The 23,830-nt window shown below is 38.7% G+C and overlaps 2 protein-coding genes across 2 annotated transcripts; one reads left to right on the forward strand and one right to left on the reverse strand.

The window, feature by feature from the left end:
* Positions 1-1,039: 1,039 nt before the first annotated feature.
* On the reverse strand, positions 1,040-16,490 carry LOC127434319 (retinol dehydrogenase 10-A-like). Its single transcript, XM_051686972.1, has 6 exons — positions 15,613-16,490; positions 14,650-14,885; positions 5,836-5,934; positions 3,304-3,449; positions 2,805-2,936; positions 1,040-2,584 (listed from the first exon to the last, which is right to left on the reverse strand). The coding sequence occupies exons 1-6, from the start codon at positions 15,896-15,898 to the stop codon at positions 2,461-2,463; spliced, it is 1,023 nt and encodes a 340-aa protein (XP_051542932.1). The 5' UTR covers positions 15,899-16,490; the 3' UTR covers positions 1,040-2,460.
* A 2,806-nt stretch (positions 16,491-19,296) lies between these two features.
* On the forward strand, positions 19,297-23,720 carry si:ch211-171b20.3 (uncharacterized). The gene is made up of 7 exons (XM_051686981.1): positions 19,297-19,550; positions 19,725-19,755; positions 20,703-20,851; positions 21,321-21,456; positions 21,539-21,634; positions 21,729-21,784; positions 23,422-23,720. Exons 1-7 carry the CDS (start codon positions 19,343-19,345, stop codon positions 23,559-23,561), a joined length of 816 nt encoding a protein of 271 aa, XP_051542941.1. The 5' UTR covers positions 19,297-19,342; the 3' UTR covers positions 23,562-23,720.
* The last annotated feature ends 110 nt before the right edge of the window (positions 23,721-23,830 follow it).

Genomic DNA, 23,830 nt, shown 5'->3' on the forward strand with positions numbered 1-23,830 from the left:
TACCTCCACCACTGCAGGCTGACGTATTGACGTCTAGCTGGTTGCACAACAATTGAAGAGCATTGGCAGAGACCTGGATGTCTCCAGTGCCTGTTGCTATGGATAAGTGATTAGCTGTGTCAGTGAACCCATTTAATTAGCTTGATTGGTGTTAAAGGAAAATGTCTTGCTTTTGCAGAACTGATGGAAATGGAATTATGCAAGTGACATTTAGACACCGAATTATTAGGTATTTTACTATGGATGAACTACTTTTAGCATTTCAGCAGGCATTTAGAAAAGAAAAATGCTTTTTTAATAAATTATGATGAAAATCAGGAAATTGTATCATGGGTGTTTTGGGAAAAGGTTACTCAATGGTCAAAATGGCTTATGTGTTTTCTATAAAGCACACTATTTTGACTCACAAATCCCACTTAACATGCAGTTGGTCAGTTTTTTTTTTTTTAAATAACTAATCTATATGCAATTCGCTCATTTAAAAAAAAAAAAAAATATTGCATTGCTACATTTCAGAATTCTTCCGCTGAACACATCACATTGAGCAGATTTACTTATTATGAAATACTCAAGCTGCAACCTTTGAAACTAAAGAAAACCCTCCTCTCTCTTCCTGTGATGCATTTCCCCTTGAGTGAAACTCCCTCATTTTGGCTACAATGGAACATTTGAGTCAAACTGTTCTACATTGTCTACTTCCCAGAAGCTGTATGTGGCACTAACAACTGCTGCCCACCAATACATTAAAAGCTGTGTGTCATACTCCTAAGTCATCATAAGGATGAGTTTAGGACTCATTAGAAAAGTTGGCAAAGACTTGAGCAACAAGTCTTGAGACACACTTAAGCGATCAAACTTTTAAACCTAGGCTTCCTGCGCTGTTTCTTGGCATTTCTGGCATTTGCTGACATTTTGCTTGTTGCAAACAGTCAGGCTTATGAAAAGATTTCATACTTCATGGTTGGTTGCTGTGATAATTGTTGATATTTTTAGAGATGGCTTACATTTGTGGTTATGACTCCAATAAATCAAACCACGATAATCTAAATCATTTTATTAATTTAAGTTAGGTAGAGACACTAAACATTGGAACCACATCGTTTGCTCCTCTATAGAGCAGTCTTTAGGAAAGTTACAAAAAGAGTACTTATGTCATACTGTTAACAAATGGCAAACATGAAGAGGTAGAGATTTTAGGCTCATCACAGTCAATGAATGAAAGGACGCCTATTGGAATGTAGTTTAAACTTGTGTTTTGTCCTTTTTTCCTACTAAACATAAAAAATATTCAAATATCGATCTGTGAAAAGTAATTTCAATGGTCCAGGTTTGCATACAACGAAATGGATAAACATTTAAACAGGACAAGAGTGTGTACATTGAGAGCACATCTGACACTATCAAAAATACCTAATTTTCCGATTGTGATAGACATTTTACGTTCCAGTTTTTAAACCATTTTCAAATGTTGTGTGAAGAATTCCCTCCAAATAACTAAGAAAAAAATGTGGGTAATTTGCCAGATCTACAACCACAAGTTGTAGTTAATGCATGAAACCAAAATGGATCACAAACTAAATGTAGTGTTCAATTAAAGATTATCTGTAGTGCTTAAGAAATCCATACAGACAAAGAGTCGGTCATTTCTGCATTCACATACACCGAATACCACCAATTCATATTCATGATACATATCTGTCTGTAGATATTGCTGAAGAGGACATTCTTAATTTAGAGTAAAAACTGTGCTCCCTCTCACCCAAAAAGAGTGTTGAACACACTAATAAAAAAAAAATAAAAAAAGAAGAGGAAAACAATGTTACAAGCATTCATTCCATCTCAAACTTTGTCAACAGAAATTGGCATATTCTGAAGCATTTGCAATTTACCAGACTTTAAGTTAACATCACATGATTTATCACTGGGCCCTTTCCGATATATAATCTGCCTTCAAATGAATTGGAAATTGGAGTGGTGCAGTACCACATTGAACAGTGTGATAATGTTGGCAGTGTAGAGAAAAGTAAATACAGTGCATGTCTACACACAAAAAAAAAAAAAAAGAAAAAAAAAAAAAGTGACAAGGTTTTACTGTTCGTACAGTAACATACTGTATAGTTTCACAAAGACACTAGATAATGCTGGTGACTACATTATGTAAATAGTTAATTACTGAATATCTCATGTATGATTTCAAAACTATTGACAGTATATAGATGGATGGTTTCTATAAACAAACCATTGAAAACACAAAACAAAAACAAAAAATGACAAATAAATCCTTAGTGTAGTACACAGCTTTCTTTGTTCCAGAGGAACAATATGGTAAACCTTTGCATCTGCCGAATGCAAGTGCACCAGTCTAAACTCAGTCCTTTTCTCTACAGTCTTCCCTCTCAGTGGTCTTATCCTTTTGCGGGTTAAAAATTAGCTCCATGTGGAACTTGCAAACAGCGCCCTCTATATCCCATTCTTGGCCTCATTGTTGTTCATTGCCTCCTTCCTCTGAGCCAGGAAGGGGTACATGCACTTATCTGCCCCCAGGAACCGGTACATGCACACAATCGCTTCGAAGGGCAAAATGCTGTAATAGAAGAAAAACAAATGGACCATGTCAGTTCTCATTGGTGCAACAAGTTGTAGACCAGTGGTTCTCAACTGGCTTTGCTTCAGGACCCAGATTTTCCTTTGGACACCCAAAATTGTTTGTCTTACAAAATTTAATTTCGATGGTTTCATACTGTTATCTGATAATTCACCGCACAAAACTCATAGTGATTGGCAGTATTAGGATCAGCACCCACCTTTTCATAAAGTTGACCATGTATACAATGCGAGGTGTGCAGATCATGGGCTGGTCTGTCAGGATAGCCCTCATGGCCTGTTTTACGCAGAACTCTGGCCTCAATGGAGGGAGAAAGGGCTCGATCTCTTTCCTGCCCCACCAAAGCCAAAGAAAAGGCAGGGGGAGAGAAAATAAAGAGACTTTCATTAAACAAAGACGACTCTTAATCATTCATGTTTTCTTCTCTAAGCCCAAGTGCTTAGCCAGTCAGAGCAAGTCATTACTGAGTGGAAACAGATCCCGCATGCACCTGATAGAAAGGCAAGCTTCTATTCAAGTGGAAGCCCTATTGTGTGCATGAAAAACCAACCTGACAGTGACATGAGAGGCCACAAGCAAAGCTACCCTGACTGTTGTTAAGCAATGTCTACTTGAACTAGATACCCATTGTCTGTTTCGCTCATTTAGTGGTGGTTATTTGTAACCCAATCATGACATTTGGACGGTTCCATTCTTACCTTATTCTACATCCTCTGAACATGCCCGTGTCCACCAGGTAAGGACACACCAGTGTCATGTGGATACCGTCCTTCTCTGAAGCCTTGATTTCGTGACTAAGGGACTCGTGGAAGCCGATGGCACCGAACTTGCTAGCGCAGTAATCCTGGAACCAAAAAGTAACAGAGTCTGTAATGGTGTGCTTTGAATTTGAGCTTCCCGAGGCAGTATTCCTTTCTGTAATGGCACGGCAGCTCAACAATTTCATTAGAATTCTTCAGCCGTGTATGGAGAATACTGTAGGTAGGAGGGTTTTGATGTGGTTCACTGTGGACATAATCTTCAGAAATGGAATGGGCAAACACAGATGCGTGTAGATAAACACTCTGGAATAAAAGGAATTTGAGTGCGCACACAGCAGCTTGAGTCACTCCATTAATGCAAAACCATAAAAAGTCATATTCAGAGCACTGCAAGGAAGCATAATAGGTCAGACACTGCTTCTGGGACCCTTTGAAGTGAGACTTATAAAATAGAAGTGTAGTGTACGTACAGCTAACAAAACAAAAAAGGCAAAATTTCCCCGAAAGGCTGTTGGGAAAATTACATCAATTTGGACAGCAGTAAAAGAAAGGCTTGTACATGCATTAGACTCCAAACACCATGAGGTGCCCTGTGTCAGCATTGATTAATGAACAGAAATGGTAGTTTTTTGGTGTATCAATTCCAAACTCTACTGACAGACTTTATCAATGAATATTATGCAAAACTGTAGCTCAACTGAAATAAAATGGTGCCAGCGATGCCAAGCGATACCTAGGTTTGATTCCCAGTAGTGACAATAAAATACTGTATTTAGATAATAAATTTATTTAGAGCATCTTCCAAAAAGAACAGAGAAAGAGCATATTTTTACAGTATATATGGCATTATATTGCCTCCCTGCTCTCTAAATATTGGCAACGGCCATTCAAAGGTGCAGTATGTAAGATTCAGAAAGCCTTGTTATTAATGACACCCGTGGCCGTTAAGTGAACTGCAGCCAGCTGCCTGTTGCTTGTGCTCATGCTCGTGCACACACTCCATAGGGACACGAGCATTGACCAAAACAATGACGTAACGTACAAAGAGACAGAACGTGATTCACCAGCATCATGCTGACAGATGAGGTAGCATAATTAAAATTACACAGTTATGATTGCTTTACTAGAAACTCTGAGACTGTATATTATATTTTACTCTCCAGTGCTGGAACAGGGCTAAAACAAAGTGTGGATATAGGTCTGACTATGTGAGACTGTAGTTTGAAGTAATCACTTTTCTTTGCATGATACATTGACTGCATTTATACGATAGCCTATGTCGGCGTTAGCTAGCTAGCCAGCTTTCTCAATAGCTGTTAGCTAAATTTGGTGGATGATGACAGTAGCTGTTTATAAAATAGACTGTACATTATAAATATGTTGACACAATTCAGTATTGATGTGATTCCATCACAACTGTAATTTTGATATATCGATGTGCTATTGTTTTATAATAATAAAGGATGTATATATTTTCTGTATAAACAAGTTATGTTACACTAATGAATGGGTCTTTTTGCATTATCTTGAACATTGTCTAGCATTCATTTCATGTGTTATTGTAGTTTACCTTGCTGAATAATTACAGATTAACATTGACATTAACCTGACTTTTAGTACAAAGAGAAGATCGTTTAAATTATTTGAAAGAAATGCCCTGCCGATGTTCACTCTAGTTTTCGCTCGACCATGATCACATTCCCGCTTAGCCTGACGGGATTCAGTAGATAAATGTTTTTTTTTTTTTTTGGCTTACTCTTGAGTTTGTGTAGGAGTCGGTGTTGTGCTGGGAGCCGGACGTTTGCTGGATTCCATCTCTAAGATAACGTTACCTAGTGTTGCAGACTGTCTGTTGACGCAGTTGAATAGCGAAAGCACAGAGGCAAGGCTCTCGGGAGCACGCATAAACGTCACATCCTTTGGATTTTCCCGGCAAAAGCAACCCGCTCCCTTCGCATGAATATCAGTCTACAGGCTTTAATTGGCAACCTAGGAAGTCCAGGAAGGGCTCATTTTTTAAGTTGCGTTACAAGCTGTTCACACATTGGCAAAAAAAAAAAAAAAAAAAAAAAAGGTGAATATTACATGAAAAATTTTACATATTGCACCTTTTAAAAAAAACAACAAAAAAAAAAAACATTGGTTTACCATTAGTTAAAATGGCTTTGAAGAAGTTTGTTTTGAGAAATCTACATATGTATGTTGGAGAGGTTTTGTCTTTGTGTTTGTATTTGTCAATATACACAAGTGCTCCATGGGAAACCTGTCTTTTCAGTAGGTAGACACCAATTCAACAAATTCAGACACCAAGACCAATTCAGCATCTCTCAAGCGTTAGCGTGCTCCTTAATTTGCGTGGAGATCTAGGCGTGCTGCAGCAAATTTCCATGCCACGCTGAGCCAACATGCTGAGCATCTTTTTATTCCAGTCTGCCAATAGATATATGTGATGGATGCAAATGTACTAACCTCCACACCAGCTGTGCTGAATAGGCCCAGCGAACTGGCAACTGTCACAATGTGGCCATGGTTCATCTCTAGCATCTTGGGAAGAAATGCCTTGGTGGTCTGGAAAGAGATGAGGAAGGAGGGGAAAAAAAGACGGTTATTTTTTTTTATGCTGTTTGTCTGTGCCAAAGCCCTTTGATCCTGTTTCTTTTTCTTTCGACAAATAATTCACCAAGTCTAAACACTCATCTCCCTCGTCCTGCTGGGGGAGTTAAGAAACACAATTCCATTACTGTCTTAAAGGCCATTTACAGGGAGCTCGGCTTTCACATGCACTTAAAAAATGAATTAGTGTACAGTTCAATTTGTTTTGGTAGTACTAGTTTCGAGAACTTTTTCATTTCTGACACGGAAGTTTAACTTGGACAGAAAAAAGAAACTACTCAATGGAAGCATGAATTATTGCACAGGTTTTGTTAAGTCTATGGGGTGGTTTCATATTGGCCTGAAATGGCTTATAAAATGGTGAAAAGACAGCTTTTAGACAGAAACATGCCAGTTCAAAACAAGCTGTTTGTCTGTGGTTTCCTCTTTTCCCACAACGAGTTGGTCCCAAGAGTAGCATCTCAGTATCAGCAACACAAAGCCAGAGCGGCGTTCTCACTCACCACTGTCACCACAATACAATTCAAAAGTCCAAAACAAAGCTCTGAGCTTCTGTAACGCCACTGTAAGTCAACTAAGAAGGGGAAACAAACACCACCTTTTTAACCAGGATCAGGCATTAGCACTGGAACAATTAAGTGTATTGAAAACTAGAAAACTAGCGGAGGTTGGACTGTAGTGCAGAAGGTTTCTAGTGTGTACAACTGAACACCTCACTAACTTTGTTAAAGGGATTGTTCAGCCAAAAATTAACCATTCTATAATCATTTTCTCACTCTTATTTTGTTCCAAACCCATTCTTTCTTGTGAAGAACGCAAAAGATGATATTTAACACAATGTCCAAGCTGCTCTTTCTAATACAATGAAAGTGAATTGTGATATTAATTTAATGGAAAAGAGCAGCTTGGACATTCTGAAAGAAATAAAAATAGGTTAAGAATGACATGTGGGTGACTAAATGACTGAATTTAAATTTTTGGGTGAACTGTTCCTTTTTTTTTTTTCATCTGGTCTGACGTCCTGCCTGGCCGTGATTGACTGTTTGCGATAAATCAGGCTCATCTTCCACTTTCCTCTGATCCCGGCTGGACAAAAGATTGAGTGAATAAAAAACAAAAAAGCATGCCATATCTTACTTTCACTTCACACCCAGGGGAAGTGAGGGGGTGGATACAATAATGATGAAAAACTTAACTGGCATCATCCATTTACTGCTCTCTTACAGAAGACCTGTCATACAAGCCTGCAGAACCGCCTGTGGCTTTATAGTCAATTCTCAATGGAACATGAAACATGCAATGAAGAGAGTACAAAACTGTTAAGAGCCAAGACAGAGGCCTTCAATTATATCAATATTTACAAACAAGCCCAGTGGAAACGTACCTTGCTTATGCTTGAAAATGGTACCAGCTTGCATGGTTAAGCGCAAAGAGCAGAAATGCATTCTCGCACCTCTGCCAGCCATCTTAACACCTTGATACGTTTTTGAAATATCTGCGAATCTGGTTGTGGCACTGGAATCTCTCAAATTCATTTCTCCTGACTTCACCTCCATGAACCAGGTCATGTGAATTAGAGTTGCAGCCCACATGGTACAGTTAATATCCATATGTGCTTTTTAATTCCTGATGTTAAGAGTTAACTGTGTGTTTTTCCAGAGCATTAAGCATAAAATTGCTCTTAATATTCGTCTCGTTGTGTTGGGGGGCACATTTTGGGGAGCAGACTTGGACCCGTTTAAAGCTGAAATCGTGCCTTGCATGCCAAACTGGTGGTAAGTATGCGTGCAAATGAAGCATTAGGGTAGATCGGGCCTGTAGTACACATATGCCAACATCTTCCAAACACTGCAATCTACACTACTGAAATTTGATTTGGGGAGTTTAGACTACGAGCTGTTGCCAATGAAACAGCTTAGACTATTCCGTCCCTCTTGGCTATAACAGAACATTAGTGCACGAAATAAGACAAAGGCAATCAAAGGTCTGCTTGTACATCCTGTGGGAAAATAGTTTTTAAACCGCTCATGTAACGCCACAGAACTTGAAGCCATTCCAGTGGCCAAATGTGAACTAAAGTACATGAACGCAGACGTTTCTAGCAACACAAGCTTGATTTCTTGCATAGTTTTATTCCAAAATGTGTAAGAGCGCAATTCATTACACAACACAAGTTTACATTGCATTCTCAGCATTGACACAAGGGGTGCTATAGTGTACATTAGTGTGAAGTTTCCACTTCTACGGTGTTTTCTCTTTCAAGTTAACTACTGTCATAGCAGAGCAACGGTTTAAGACAGTATTGCTGAGCAAATACATAAAAGACAATATTTTGTAGCAATTAATCAGAATAGCACATCCAGTTTAAAATGGAAAAAAGTTTTGAAGGTAACTATCGCCCCCTTGAGTGTGGAGGTTTGTTACCATCACAGTAACGCAAGAATGCACAACTGGCATGTTTATCTGGACTGTGCATTGGCAATGTGTTGGCCAAGTGCTTGTGTCTGTGTTGGTGTACTTGCCCTGTTTCTGCCCTTAGATATAAATAAAAATGTGATGTAGTAAAAAAAAAAAAAAAAAAAAAGAGATGTAGCCTTTACATAAACATGGAAAGACATTTAATTCAGAGTCAGTAAAAGTCCTTTCAATATACATATATGCTTTTTTTTTTAGCTATGTGTATCAGTTAGACTTAAAATGCTACGTGTTTCTCACTTGAGCATGAATGGCTGTAATAAGTAATTTGTGCAAACAATACATCAAAAAAATTTAAATAACAAGTATGTTAACTTTCTAGTGAACACTGTTGTTTCCTGTTGAATGCACATCGGTGTAATGGCATTCTTAGGCACTGTTCTATAGAGACCCACAGAATGGTGCAATTTATTGGTAGACCTGATATTAAAGAACTAATAACCTATGAAGTAAAAAAGTTTGAATATACGTACAAAATATTGGTCAAACCGATAACTGGTCTATCACTACTCTCCAGTTTATGGACTGACACTACCTTTATTGAAACTGGCCACATCACAACCTCATTGGGTTAGAGTGGTCAAGGAGATGTTACCAGTTCAGCTCCTTAACCAATCAAACCCAAAGTTACCAGCCCAATACAATTCCACTTGATAATTAAGCTACCACCACATCATAAGCTCTGAACTTGCACAAATGAGGAGAAATGGCTAGGAATCTTTGTATAAACCCAATCCACTATGGAATGAGCCTTTGAAGGGGGCCACCTCTGATGTGGGCATGGCCTTACTGACCTCTCGGACACAAAATGTGTGAAACTGAACAGAAGATCATGTCTTAATTCATAGCTTCCGTAATTGCTTTTCAGCGCCTGTGTTTACGCTAAATTAACTTCCAACAGCAGAGAGCTTCCTTGGCCCTTGCAGTGGTTCAATGCCTGTTGTGCTCTCTAATTGATACAAGCTCAAATGCATTGCTCCTCACAAAGCTCTTCACAGCTGCAGTGTCAGCCTGGATTAGTGCTCATGTCTGACCACTAGGGACATGCACAAATATTGTTGTACAGAAAAGCCCAGATGGCCAGTAATTAGAAGAACGTGGACTGGTCCTAAGAAATATAGCAGAGGCATTGGCCAGATTGATGAACAGCCCTCGGACTTTGAAGCCCAACAAATAAAACTGAAGTGGGGGCTAATTGAGGGTCTAATTGATGCTGTTCCTATATTGCCAATGTTTAATTAAAGTGGGAATAGGGAAACAAGTATTTGCATGCTAGATCTATGGTTATGTACTCTACATTACATACGGTTCATGCCCCTGCGTCCATGCTGGACCAGGTTGATTAATGCTGGTTTGGTGCTGGTCTAGCTGGTGTACCAGCTTTGTTTTTCAACTGCAAAAAAACAAAAAAAAAAACACTTGTCAACCACCATGGCCTTTATGGTTAAGCTAGTTGGGAGACCAGCACACTAGAATCCCATGGTGATGCATGTCTTTACAAGAGGGATGAAGGGTAGTTTTGACTTAAAATCCTTGTTAAACACAATTAAAAACCACAACCAAATGGACTCCAACTCGGTTAAATGGCAATATTCAAATTAGCCAAATAATTCACCAGTGAAGCTCACTGGCCAGGAACAAATATAAGCAGCTCCAAATCAAATATCTGATACAGGTGCATTGGCCTCGAGTAAGACCATCTAAAACTACTCAAGAAAGACCCTTCTGCCTGGCTGCTCCCTTTCTCTTGGTCCAGCAGGAATGCAGGCTGGAGAACTTAGCTCCTGTCGCTTGGCATCTTGTCAAACTGATCCCCAGACAAGAAAGCAATTGTCGCATAAGTGGGTCAGGCATCAGCTCCCCATTACCAGCAAGCTTGTGTACAAGACTCCCTTTCCCTTGATGCTTTTCTCTAGGAATGGGCTGAGTCCTTCGCTTCAGCCACGCTCACTTAGCAACTAGGAGGCTTTCACGGTCACCACTGCACCCAGTTCTGGAATGCACTTCTCACATGTCGCCTATTATGGGGTCAACATCACGAGCTCTTCAAATCTGACCAAGCACTAAATCTGTTCATTTGCACCACTTAAATAATTTGCTTTGCAAAGTTCCAGTCAGTTTGCCTCAAAGTCACATCTACCGGCTATTCTCAAGTCAGTCTGCCCTGCTGAAATAAACTCGCCTAAGATAGCTTGCTGGTCATAGCTGGTTTAAGACAGTTTTAGCTGGTCTCCCAGCCTTTAGGTGGGGTGAGGGGGGCAGCTGACCTCCTGGCCTGACAAGCGAAAGTGCTGAAAACCCCTCTAAAACCAGCCAATGGACTAGGCCGACAGACAGCTAAAACCAGAAAACAAGCTAAGGGAGGTTTAAGATGTGGTTTTTTTCCCATCAGGGTGAACAGGAGCTGCCGAGACCTCACTGGTCTTGGGACTCAAAACCAGCTGTAAGCAAACAAAAAGCAGAGGGCTTCAGCAGAGCACAGACAGTCTGGAAGAGAACCACTCTGAGATGATGGCCTTGCTTCCTGTTGGCTCCTCCAGCTTTGTTACTTTCCCACCATGCAATCCAACAAAATAAAGATAATGTCCATCTGGACTTTGCCCTTCCCGCCTCCAGAGTTTTGAAACACAGCAGACCGTTGAAATGAAGATGCTGAACTGGCTGCCAGGTCATATTTGAGACCATTTAAGAGGATGAAATGGAGCAGTTATAAAGCCAGGCTTAAGAAACTTCAAGGCCAGAAGAAATAAAAAAATAAAAAAAATGGAATAAAATCAAATGAGGGAGTCTGGAAGGCAGTGGCCTCCACACTTGGATACATGCCCATACAGTTAATGGGTAAAACAAATATCTGAAATGCAGTAAAGCAACAGCCCAGAAAACATGCAACAACTCATAGTGCAGCACTCTTTGGAAAACTTTCAGTTTTAAAAATACTTTCTCCTACCCCAGCTAAATATGCAGAGACAACTATAAGCAAGCCATTAGCAGGCAGACCAATGGAAACAATCTTTAATTTTGCAATTGCGTTTGGTGATGCTAGTGGTGCAGAAATTACACACTTTAACTTTTTTTTAAAATGTAAAAGCTAATGTCGGTATGCTTTTTTAAAATTCTGCCTCATATTGTTCCAAACCCTTATTACTTTCTTCGGTGGAACACAAAAGGAGATGTTAGGTATTAGAGCTGCATGACATGGAGGAAAAATGCACAACGTCATTGGAGTGCGCTGAACATCAGAACCCCACAGACCAAACATTCTTAAGTTCATTGGGGGAAAAAAGGGCTGTCTATCCCAGACATCAAATAATTGTCTTTTGTTCCAAATTGCACATAGACAGCATATAATATGTACAGTTTTACCATTACCTACATGTCCGCAAATGTGACGCGCTACATCATTCGAGTCGGAAGCAGTTTTTGGAGAAACACAATGTTAGTATCAGCTTTTAAATTGAAAATTTTATCATGAAATTAAAACAATACATGTCTTTTTGATGGTCTTTAATGCCTTGTGCGACAGATCGCAGTAGCTGACCATTCAAACAGAGCAGGGCACAACGCTCTCTCTCTCTCTCGCTCTCTCGCTCTCATAGCATGAATGAACATCAGAGAGTATGTTGAAAGATACAGTACAACATACTGAAATGTGTCATCTCTCATGTAATTGCCCAATCTGTTAATGTTGAAATGACAATGGAGAAAATGAATGGGGAATATCTCATGCTTTAACATCATGGATCGAGCACCGGAGCACTAACGGGATCGGTGTCTAATCACACGTACACACCAAGTGCCAATCGCGCCCCCAGTCTATTCTCTGCTATCTGCGTTGCCATAAACGTTAGTCTGCTGTACTTTTTACATTATTAAAATCATTACATTCTTGTAAGCCCTTGCGATATGCATATGCGCATGCATATGTACATTTGCAATATTTTAATCAATGCAATATATCATCCAGTCCAATTATTGGCAGAATGACAGCCTCAGTCACCCTTCACTTTTAGTGCATCTTTTCCATACTATGAAAGTGAATGTTCACTGAGGTTGTTGGTTCCTACAATTCTGGCTAACATCACCTTTTGTGTTCCACGAGAGAAAATCATACAGATTTGGAACAACATGAGGGTGAATAAATGACAGAATTTTCATTTTTTGGGTGAACTATCCCTTTAACTTCCTAAAGAAAGATGACCACCCAGGCTCCAAAAACTACTTCAGTTCAATTTATCAAAACATGAATGAGCAGCACCATAATAATATTGCATACCAGTACTTAAAACATCCTTCTGTACAAAAGAACGGCAACACAAAAAAAATTATAAAAGTGAAGAGAAAAATCAATAATGAGTCTTGCAGTGTAACACACCACATGCAAGCAGCATGACCAATTAAAATAACATGTTTGTGTAAGAGGGAAAGTAGTGTTGGTGCATTTCGATTCAGCTGGCTTGTGGATTTAATGACCACATCCACTCGCTATTCCCTGCCTGTCCTTAATCATTAAGCCCTGCTTTCATCTTAAACCCCCACAAGAAAGCATGCACTGCATAAAGCTTAATAAAACAAGCAAAACCTTAATGAGAATCCCAACTCCACCACTAACAAGTGCATCTGTTTTGGCAAGCAGCACAGCTTTCATTGAATAACTTCCAAGTAAAAAAACAAAAAACAAAAATCAAATGCAATAAAATAGATAGCAAATACAAATTGTGTTACACTTGTGCTCAATTTGCATCCAGGCATTTTCATGCTTCATTAAAAAGACATCCAGTATTTAGAATGTGCTCATTCGCATGTTTGCCAATGGAACAAAAAATGCCTTCCCCTTTAAAAGAAAGTGTGGGATCAATTGTGTCCCAGTCTTTCACCACAAAGTGGTATCTTAACACCCTAAGTCCATCAAAAAAGCTTTTAGTCTAACTAAAAGGCCCATCAATACTCGCCTAATTAACTGCAAGTGAGATCAACCGTTTTACTTCCCAGGCTGTGTGCCATGATGTCAACTCTCCCTTCTCCAAAAAACATTAACCATTCTGTCTTGCTAATAAACAAATAATTAAGACCATCCTCGCCCTCCCCCACGGACACATGCGTAAAAAAATAAAAAAAATAAAATAATAATAATATTTTTCTGAATGTGGTGCATTATTCACAACAAACTGCCCCCCTACGGCCCAACCCACAAGGTGGTCTCAGTAAGACAATGCAAACTACAGACATTCATTTCAGGGCTTTTACACATTTACTGGCAAGAGGTTAATTAGTGAGGCCAAGTGAGAATGGACTCATCCAAATGGTACTTCCCCAAGCAGGATGTGCCCTTCAATGGGCTTTAAATTAACAAACCAAAGCAGAGCAGATTGTTCCTGGTGATCTTACCAAAACCCCCTGCTGTATTTGTCTAGCTCGGAGCTTGTTTATATCCAGAGATCTGGGAGCTTTGGAGAGGACCATGTTGATACGGCAGGGGCCATGTTAATAAAGTTTCTCAGAGTGGAAGTACTGTTTTAAGACCGAAACGGATAAACGGATAAAGTGCGTTGATATTGTTTCTGAAAACGGGCCAGATTCTCATAATCTCTCCGCTTGTGGATGTCTACATCAGCAGAACATCCAGACTTGGCCGTAAATATTTATTTTGGCTTCCACAAACAATCTATTGAAAAAAAAAAATTGGTAACACAGACAAAGAGAGAAAGCGAGACAGGGGTGCTGGGGGTTCTTTGATGAATATGCAACATTTATTCAACTAGGAATGTTTCAAGTGAAATGGCCCATCTTAGAGTGCAGACACAACACATTTGTTTGCACTTAAAAACACCAGACTGATTGGGCAATGGAGCTTCAAAGTGTGTAATCTAATTGATTACAAAAGAATAAACAGGATTGCTTGCTTGTTCTCATGTGGACAAAGCCATGTAGTGTGCAAGTTATTTCATTTCCCATTTAACTTAATATTAACTTCAATCTCCATTCTGGCTGGTTTACAAGTGGGATCACTAACATGCTTGGAACAAAAAAAAAAAAAAAAAGAGAGAGAGCCTTTCTTCCTTGTTTGGCTCAAGTGCAAATACCAGAATAGAGAAATGACTATGTGCTGATTAAATGGGGTCCCTGACAGTGGCATCATGTGATATCACCACTAGAAAGAGGACATTCCGTTGTGGGTGAAGCTGAATATAAACTCACCCAGAAGTGTGCATGGCAGTTCACCACCATCGTCCGCTCGATCAGTTCATCGGGGCACTCAAGCAGGTGGTGGCCAGACACAACACCAGCGTTATTGATCAACAAGTCCACTTCACCGACTTCTCTGCGCACTTTCTCCGCTGTGGAGTACACGCTTTCCCTCTTGCCCACATCAACCACATATGTGTACACCTGCGGCTGAAAAGGAGGGACCTCTTCCACACCGCCAACAGCTCCTAAGGAAAAATAAATAAACAGTTAAATCAACACCTAATATACAAAAGGGTCATTCATATGATCTCCATTCAGCATTTCGATTTTTTATCACGGATTATCACCCATAAGCCAACGAGGACTAGCCTATATATTGGTGGAATGAAAGTTTCCCACATTCTTAAAGTTGTGACCATAAAAAAATAGTCTGAGATTATTGTGAATTATTAAAAAGGAAATTGCCGTGAAAACATCCAATTTTAAAAACTTTACATCTCAAATATTACACAAGTTTTAATGTAATTGCATTCTAAAATTCTAAGCTTCATATTTCTGCCTTTAAACCCTCTAAATTTTCCCAGTTCACTTCCATTGTAAGTGCCTTACGTAACCTCGATTTTTGTTTCTTTTTTTCCTTCTTCTTTTTCTAGACGAGGAACGAGTCAAAATTATTTTTTGTTGTAATCAACATTAAGCTATGTCACAAATGCTGTCGACTGAGCTTAACTTGAATTGAACCCAGAAAATTCCTTTACCAAGACCCAGTTTTCAATGCAACAATATACTTGTATATATTACTTATTATTATTATTATTATTATTATTATTATACATTATTTTACACTTAAAGTCATCAACCTATACTTAATATGTTCAAGGTAGGCAACTAAATGGGATCACACACAAAACAAGTCATACCTATTAAATATATAGCCTACTATATCATAACAGCATCAATCATCCCATTTACCCTCTTTTGACATCGGGGTGTCTTCTCTGTAGATCTGTCGCACCATCTCCGCAGTCTCCTCGTTGCTCTGGCTGTTGATGTCCCACAGCACCAATGTTGCCCGGCGCCTGGCGAACTCCTTCGCGAAGAGCCGCCCGAGTCCGCCGCCAGCCCCGGTGATCACGCACACCTGTCCCGCTACGCTCTTCTCTTTCGGCCGTATGAGCAACTTGAGTCCGGCCACCACGATAGCCCAGAGGACTTTCAACATGACCAGGAAAAACTCCACGACAATGTTTATCACCATGTCTATTGCGTGTCTTTACGTCGCAAATGCAAATGCAAAAAAAATAAAAATAAAATAAAGTCTTAAAATAAACTAAAAAACCTGAGTTTTCTATTGTGCTGCTGACATTCAAATCTAATCTATTTTTAAACTATCCGCTTATATGAGAAGGCTATGGGTTGAGCATCAAATTAACCCCAACTGGCATAGAACTATTAATATACATATATATTAAAATACTATACACCACTTGACCAAATAGCGCATTAAACTATCAGAATATGAGCTTGACAAGAAAAAAAGCACACCTTGCCGACCGATATAAACAGGTGTGCTTTGGGGGGGTTTGCACTTCAGCAATTTTTCTATTTTAACGCGACAAATGTCCGTAAATGACAACAACGAGAATTAAAAAAAAATGTAAAAAAGGCATGCGTCTCTAAGTTGCCATAAATACAGCCGCGTCTCCCCGTATCAACACTATAGGATCCCGGTACGGATGCGCGCGATAGCTGCCTGACCGTTGCCGCTCTACAGAGAGACGAGAGTGACAAACAGATTTCTGACGGATCTCATAAGAACGCCGCTGCAGCTGCTGGCGCTCTATTTAAACCAGCCCCTCTCCACAGGACCCCACAGGGAGATTGTCTCAACTGCCTGTATGAAATGGAAATGGAAAACAGAGTGGGATGCATCATCATCATCATGACATTGCCCTACTAATATAGTTGTTTTCAATGCTTAGACAGTCGCAAATAAAATGTATATAAATGGATGTTGTATGTATGTTTGCTCAGAGTAATTATTGGTTTGTGTGTGGAAAAATGGATAGTTCACCTAAATATGAAAATTCTGTCATCATTTAATCAGCCTCGTCACAAGGGTGACTAAATGATAACAGAATATTATCATTTTTTTGATTTACTGTACTTTTAAAGGGATAGTTCTCTCATCATTTACTCACCCTAATACCATCACAGATGTCTTTGACTTTTTTTCTTCTGCAGAACACAAAGATTTTTAGAAGAATATTTAAGCTCTGTTGGTCTCTATACAATAAAAGTGAATGGTGACCAAAACTTAGAAGCTCCAAAAAGCAAACAAAGGTAGCATAAACATAATCCATAAGACTCCAGTGGTTAAATCTATGTCTTCAGAAGCAATATGATAGGTGTGGGTGAGAAACAGGTCAATTCCTTTTTGTTTTTGGTTTCTTTTTTACAATCAATCTCCATTTTCATTTTTACATTCTTCTTCTTTTGTTTTTGGTGATTTACATTCCTCATGCATATGGACACCTACTGAGCAGAGAGGAGAATTTATAGTAAATATATATATATAGAGAGAGAGAGAGAGAGAGAGAGAGAGAGAGAGAGAGAGAGAGAGAGAGAGAGGCCTTAAATACTGATCTTTTTCTCACTTACACCTATCATATAGCTTCTGAAGATATTTTACCACTGGGGTCTTATTGATTACTTTTATGCTGCCATTATGTGCTTTTGGAGATTCAAAGTTTTGGTCACCATTCACTTGCATTGTATGGATCTATAGAGCTGAAATATTCTTCTACAAATCTTTGTTTGTCATCTGCAGAAGAAAGAAGTCATACATGTCTGGGATGGCATGAGGGTGAGTAAATGATTAGAGAGTTTTTCATTTTTGGGTGAACTATCCCTTTAAGCTCAGCATCAGGTAAGAAAAGAGCAGAGACATCCTGTTACAATGAACAATGTTACTAGAAGGTTTTATATTAGGCATGACTTTGTGAATGGCTCCGGTGACTTTTTTACATAAACAAATCATTGCAAGCATTTATAATTTGTGGCATGGTTTATCCCATTATTTCAACAGATTGCTGCAAACATAGAATCTCTCAGCCCACCAGTGTCATAAATTCATTTTTACATTGAGGGGCAATATTTGTCCCCCTGGATTTGATTTTTGGGGGCATTTATTTTACCATATGAGGACATGTCTTATTCATTTATTTCAAATACATCAATTTTAAACAATTCATTAATACAAATGTTCAATACTGTATTAAATAAAATTTAGCTCATATTTAATTCCATTATACAGTATATAACTACTCAAACAAAATATTAGGAACTATACCAGATGTTACAAATAAAAAACAGAATTTATTATGAGGGCATTTTTCCCCCCCACATTTTCAATTCCGGGGGCATTTTTGCCCTGAGCCCCTCTTAATTTCTGACCCTGCAGGCCACCAACATACACTATAGACAGGATTTAATCTATGTGCTCCATCATGAACATATTATTGCATAGAAACCATTGGATAAAACTAAGAGTGAAGTATTTGAGCATCTGTGTCTCAGTGTCTTGTTTCTATGAGTGATTTTTAAGAAACTGAGTTATAGCCTCTGTACCTGTCAGGTGTTATTGGATGCAGTGGCTTAAGTACATGGAGGGCAGGGTGGGTAACTGCCCTAGGACTCGGGGTGAGAGGGGGTCCCCCGATGGCTGGCCAAAAGGGAATGCTAAAAATGACAGAGGGCAATGAAAAACCCCAAGGAAGGTGAAAAGGTACCCTGCAGGTGCTTTGCACTAGGGCGTGTAAAATCCAAGTTAAGCCACTGAATGGATGTGTTATTATCTGTAATCCAGTACGCACCTCTCTATTATATTTTCAGATTCAGTTATAAACAGTTTTGCAACTCGCTCAATGATAACTATTATAAAGTAGCCCAGCAAGGAGCAATTTTCTCAGATGTTTAGAAATAAGCATAGGCCACTCACATAATTGTTTAATTTCAAATGAATGGGTTACAGAGTTATCCTCATTTCCCCCTGTATATTAGAACTTGAATTTACCTCTAGCTCGTTTTTATGGATCTGTGAAACCATACATTATCTGAATGACTTCATGATGAGTGAACCTAGAGTGAAATCTGTGCGCGTAGAAAAAAATTGGAGTTGTGCCATAATTTAAAATAGCCTTACATTGTCGCCATCTTATGGCGTAGTGTTGTAATTGCATCATTATTGTAGTTCGCGTTTACATCTATCAGTGTGCTTGACGGTAATCAGTGAAAGTTTTAGTAATTCTGCAACATTAGTTGTAAGCACTAGAGTACATGCACAGAAGATAGTGAGCTGTCTTCAGCATTTTTAAATTCATGAATTTACCCAGGGTATTTATTTTTCCACATGTAAAATAATATTTAATGCAAATAATAAAAATGTAATCTGATAGCGGCCAACAAATAGCATATAGTCATATTTAGGTAATTAAACTGCTGTGTCACGTGGTCGTGGTAGCAGTAACTACGGCAACGGTAACGCAATGGACTGGCAGCGTCTTTGTTTTGTTCCTTTGCCATCTATTTCACTACCATTCACCGGGTCGTTAACATTGACATGATGGACGTAAATACTCATGTTAACACTTTTAAATGGACTAAAATGAGACTATAGTTTAACTGACGTCTAAAAGTTGAGATGAAGCCTTTCGCCAGCGTCGTTAAAGCTAAACTGATGTCACAGCCAGCAGCTGAAGCTCCTCTGATCATCCAGGACTTTAAAGACGGGCTATCCAGTTATCCTTCAAACAACATCTCAGGTTTTCCAGTGTTTGGAAGTAACACAGCTGGTGATTCCAGGCTCAGAGTATTCTCATCAAGACAGAAATACCCATGCTCCCTAAGCTGTGAGTGATATCTATGTTGCTTGCGTTGAGTTGGCACTAAACTTTCCTTTACAGTATCTCTTCTTCATCTTTTCTTCTGAGACCTTAGATATTAAAGAAGTTAAATGAGCCTCAAACACGTTATACATGATAACTGTCTATTTTATTAACATGCGGATCTACTATGATATTTAGATTCCAAGGATCTAAAGCCACACATTGAGGGGTGAGTACACGTACAAAAATGTACCATGTTTTTTTGGAAATGGCACCATGTTGTACCATATTAGTACCATGTTATTTGTGGAAGAACTTTGGTGCACCATGTAAATACTTTGGTATATATGAATTGTGCCACACTTACATAAATGCATTATGAATGAAGCTAATTTTGTGTTTTTAAAAGTCTTACATTAAAGGGATAGTTCACCCAAAACTGAAAATTCTCTCATCATTTACTCACCCTCATGACATCCCAGATGTGTATGACTTTCTTTCTTCAGCAGATCACAAATGAAGATTTTTAGAAGAATATTTCAGCTCTGTAGGTCTATACAATGCAAGTGAATGGTGACCAAAATTTTGAAGCTTCAGAAAGGAAATACATGCAGCATAAATTTAATCCATACAACTCCAGTGGTTTAATCCATATCTTCAGAATATTTAAGTCCATTTTTTACTATAAATCTCACTTCCACTTCCACATTTTTCTTTTGTTTTTGCCGATTTACATTCTTTGTGCATATCACCACCCACTGGGCAGGGAGGAGAATTTATAGTTAAAAAAGGACTTAAATATTGATCTGTTTCTCACCCACACCTATCATATCACTTCTGAAGACATGGATTAAACCACTGGGGTCATATGGATCACTTTTATGCTGCCTTAATGTCCTTTTTGGACCCTGTAAGTTCTGGTCACCATTCACTTGCATTGTGAGGACCTACAGAGCTGAGATACTCTACTAAAAATCTTGATTTGTGTTCAGTAGAAGAAAGAAAGTCACACATCTGGGATGGCATGAGGGTGAGTAATCGATGAGAGAATTTTCATTTTTGGGTGAACTGTTCCTTTAAATGTTTAGATCTAAACCATGTTTAGATTAAATTTATGAAGGGCTGTAGAAAATGACCAGATGTATTTTTTATGTTTTGATTTTTCTGACTACACAGAACTCTACTTCCGCTTTTAGCCAAAGACCAGTCGGCAATGACCAAATGTACCTCGGTCAACAATGTTTCTGACAGTGATATTTCGGGTCGACATTTTTTATTTGATAGAAGGTGGAGAAATGGAATGTACATCACCAATGATATTGAAGGTTTATACATTTTGTATGCTCTATCATTAATAGTATACACATCAGAATAAAGAAAGCTGTTTAATGGTATGCATTCAGATTAAGAGGCAGTCACATCATTATTTGATGAGATGGAACAAAAGTGTAATTTGGTCATTTCAGTTGGGTCACCAGTAGATGGTGCTCACAACATTCTCATGAAGATTATTGCAGCATATTGACAAATTCAGTGTTATGAGGAACATTCATGAGATGAGGATATATTTTAATAGTATTTAATAGTCTGAATCAGTAATCTGCCAGTATTAAGTTTAAAGGAGCTACCCTTTTGGGCAGAGATTGCTTTTATTTAAGATAAAAGTGATTATGTATTACGTAGACCTGTTCTTGAACTATGTTGCTGTTGCTAGCTTTCTGAATCAACAAATGTTACAACAGCTCTGTGAAGTGAAATGTCATCCAGTGAAATGTTTCTCATTTTTCCAAACAGATAATGCTCTGATAAAACAAAACTCCACAATACGTCTACCCTCTCAGGAGTTTCATGTTTATCAGTCTCACAATTTTACTAGATTTGCCCACCGCAAAGAATTTTCTCAGAGCAACCCAAAGCCACTTATTTTTGGGTGGGTTTATCATTAATATTTGAGTACTGTGATACTATTATGTTTTGTTTCCAGTGATTAATGTTCTCTGCTCCAATTCCAGGTCTGATTATCTTACCTCATTTCCATCAGTTCTGTTACCAGCCACAACTCCATCTGTCAGTGAAAAACACTGTTTATCTCTAAACTATAAAAACAGGTAACAACAACCACACTATTTTTATGTGTATTTTCTGTATATGGATCTTGTATTTGGATATGCATAATCATACTCTCTCATGCTTTTCTTTCAGATCAAGGATGAAAAGCAGAGCTCGTAATCTCTTCACTGTTGGTGCTAACAAGAAACGTGAGCATTTCATCATTATTAATGATTAACTGATTTATTGTCACCTAATATGTGTGTGTTTTTTTGTTTTTTTTTCACCCAATTTGGATGCCCAATTCCCAGTGTGCTTTTTAAGTCCTTGTGGTCGCGTAGTGATTCTCCTCAATCTGGGTGGCAGAGGACAAATCCCAGTTGCCTCCGCGTCTGAGACCATCAACCCACACATCTTATCATGTGGCTTGTTGACCACGTTGCCACGGAGACATAGCGCATGTGGAGGCTTCATGCCATCCACAGTGGCATCCGTGCTCAACTCACCACACGCCCCACTGAGAACAAACCACATTATGGCGACCAAGAGGAGGTTACTCCATGTGACTCTACCCTCCATAGCAACTGGGCCAATTTGGTTGCTTAGGAGACCTGGCTGGAGTCACTCAGCACGCCCTGGGATTCGAACTAGCGAACTTTTACCACTGAGCTACCCAGCTACCCAAAAAAAGATAGTTTACGTTAACATTAGTTAACACAATAGTTAACATGAACTACCAATGAACAATGCTTTTAAAGCATTATTACTCTTGGTTGATGTTTATTTCTACATAGATTTGTTTACATCAAAACTGGCACTTTAACTAGTTAAAGGAATATTCCTGGTTCAATACAAGTTAAGCACAATCGTCAGCATTTGTGGCATACCACAAAAAATTATTTCGCTCGTCCCTCCTTTTCTTTAAAAAAGAAAAGGTGAGAAAAAAAGAAGCATTAATCTGGGTTACTGTGAGGCACTTACAATGGAAGTGAATGGGGCCAATCTGTAAACATCAAAATACTCACCGTTTCAAAAGTATAGCCACAAGGCGAAAACAATATACATGTAAACATGATTTGAGTGTGATAAAATCGCTTAATATCCAATTTCATTACCATGACAACGTATTGCTGTAAACTCTAAGACGATAGTAAAATTACAGAAGTTTTCACAGAAGAATTAATGTATGTGCTTTTATAAAATTATAAACTTCACATTTCTGCCTTTAAACCCTCATTAGACCCCTTTTTTTTCCTGTTTTTTTAAAGAAAAGGAGGGATGATTCTAAATAATTTTTTGTGGTAATCAATATTATGCCACAAATGCTGTCGATTGAGCTTAACGTGTATTGAACCCGGAATATTCCTTTAATGCGTTATGAACTAACTTGATGCTGTAAAGATAATTGTTTATTGTTAGTCCATGATACCTAATGCATTAAGTAATGGTAACATATAGGACCTTATTGTAAAGTGTTACCATATTGTTAAAAGCTTATTTATGTCAGTTCCTTAGCTTAGAATACGTAGCACATAGTGTAGTTTGTGTCCCTTCAAGGTGCTTGCTCAGTGTTCAACAGGTTAGAGCTCTCTCTTCAGTCCTGTAATAGATTCAGAACGTAAGCATTGATAAATTTCACGTGTACATGTGTTTTTTACGTAGAGCTTACAAACATTACTTAACACCTTCTAACCACACTCCCAACATGCACACACACCTCATGTACTTCACACCAGACTCTTGATGACTATAGAAATCCCCAGTCTTTTGTCTGTTACCTTTGTAAACCTGAATAAGCAAACTGTGCTCTTATCTAATTACCTGTGGGCTGGTTATTGTTTTTCAGCTCAGTCCTACCCTGATCCACTCCTGAGCGCCTCGGCCTCTTTCGTTCAGAGGCTCATGGAGATCTCTTCTCTGGAGGCGGACACGGTCCGACAGGAGAAAATTAAGAGACTCAAAAAAATCAATAGGCAGGACACTTAATCAGAGTTCATTAGCCAAAGAGGAAGCACATTGCACCTGAATTCACAACTGTGCCAAGGCTGTGTAAATAATGGGGAAAACCTGAGAGGTACAAAGTGTTGTAGCATAATGACTGTAACTACTGTACAACCCATTACATTTCTGGAGTATACCTTCCAAGGACTGTCAAAATCAAATTACACCTTAAAATTTGAAGTACAACCCCAGTTCCAAAAAAGTTGGGACAGTATGAAAAATGCTAATAAAAACAAAAAGGAATGATTTGTAAA

The sequence above is a fragment of the Myxocyprinus asiaticus genome, chromosome 44 (assembly GCF_019703515.2).
Source record: "Myxocyprinus asiaticus isolate MX2 ecotype Aquarium Trade chromosome 44, UBuf_Myxa_2, whole genome shotgun sequence".
Classification (NCBI taxonomy): Eukaryota; Metazoa; Chordata; class Actinopteri; order Cypriniformes; family Catostomidae; genus Myxocyprinus; species Myxocyprinus asiaticus.

Bases quoted from the DNA above. Each gene is read 5' to 3' on its own strand.
- si:ch211-171b20.3 (XM_051686981.1), top strand. From the start codon at position 19,343: ATGAAGCCTTTCGCCAGCGTCGTTAAAGCTAAACTGATGTCACAGCCA. The intron at 20,852-21,320 runs GTTTATACATTT...TTTTCCAAACAG, and splicing joins CATCACCAATGATATTGAAG to ATAATGCTCTGATAAAACAA. The intron at 21,785-23,421 runs GTGAGCATTTCA...ATTGTTTTTCAG, and splicing joins TGTTGGTGCTAACAAGAAAC to CTCAGTCCTACCCTGATCCA.
- LOC127434319 (XM_051686972.1), bottom strand. From the start codon at position 15,898: ATGGTGATAAACATTGTCGTGGAGTTTTTCCTGGTCATGTTGAAAGTC. The intron at 5,935-14,649 runs GTGAGTTTATAT...ATCTCTTTCCAG, and splicing joins ACTGCCATGCACACTTCTGG to ACCACCAAGGCATTTCTTCC. The intron at 2,937-3,303 runs GTAAGAATGGAA...TTGGTGGGGCAG, and splicing joins TTCAGAGGATGTAGAATAAG to GAAAGAGATCGAGCCCTTTC.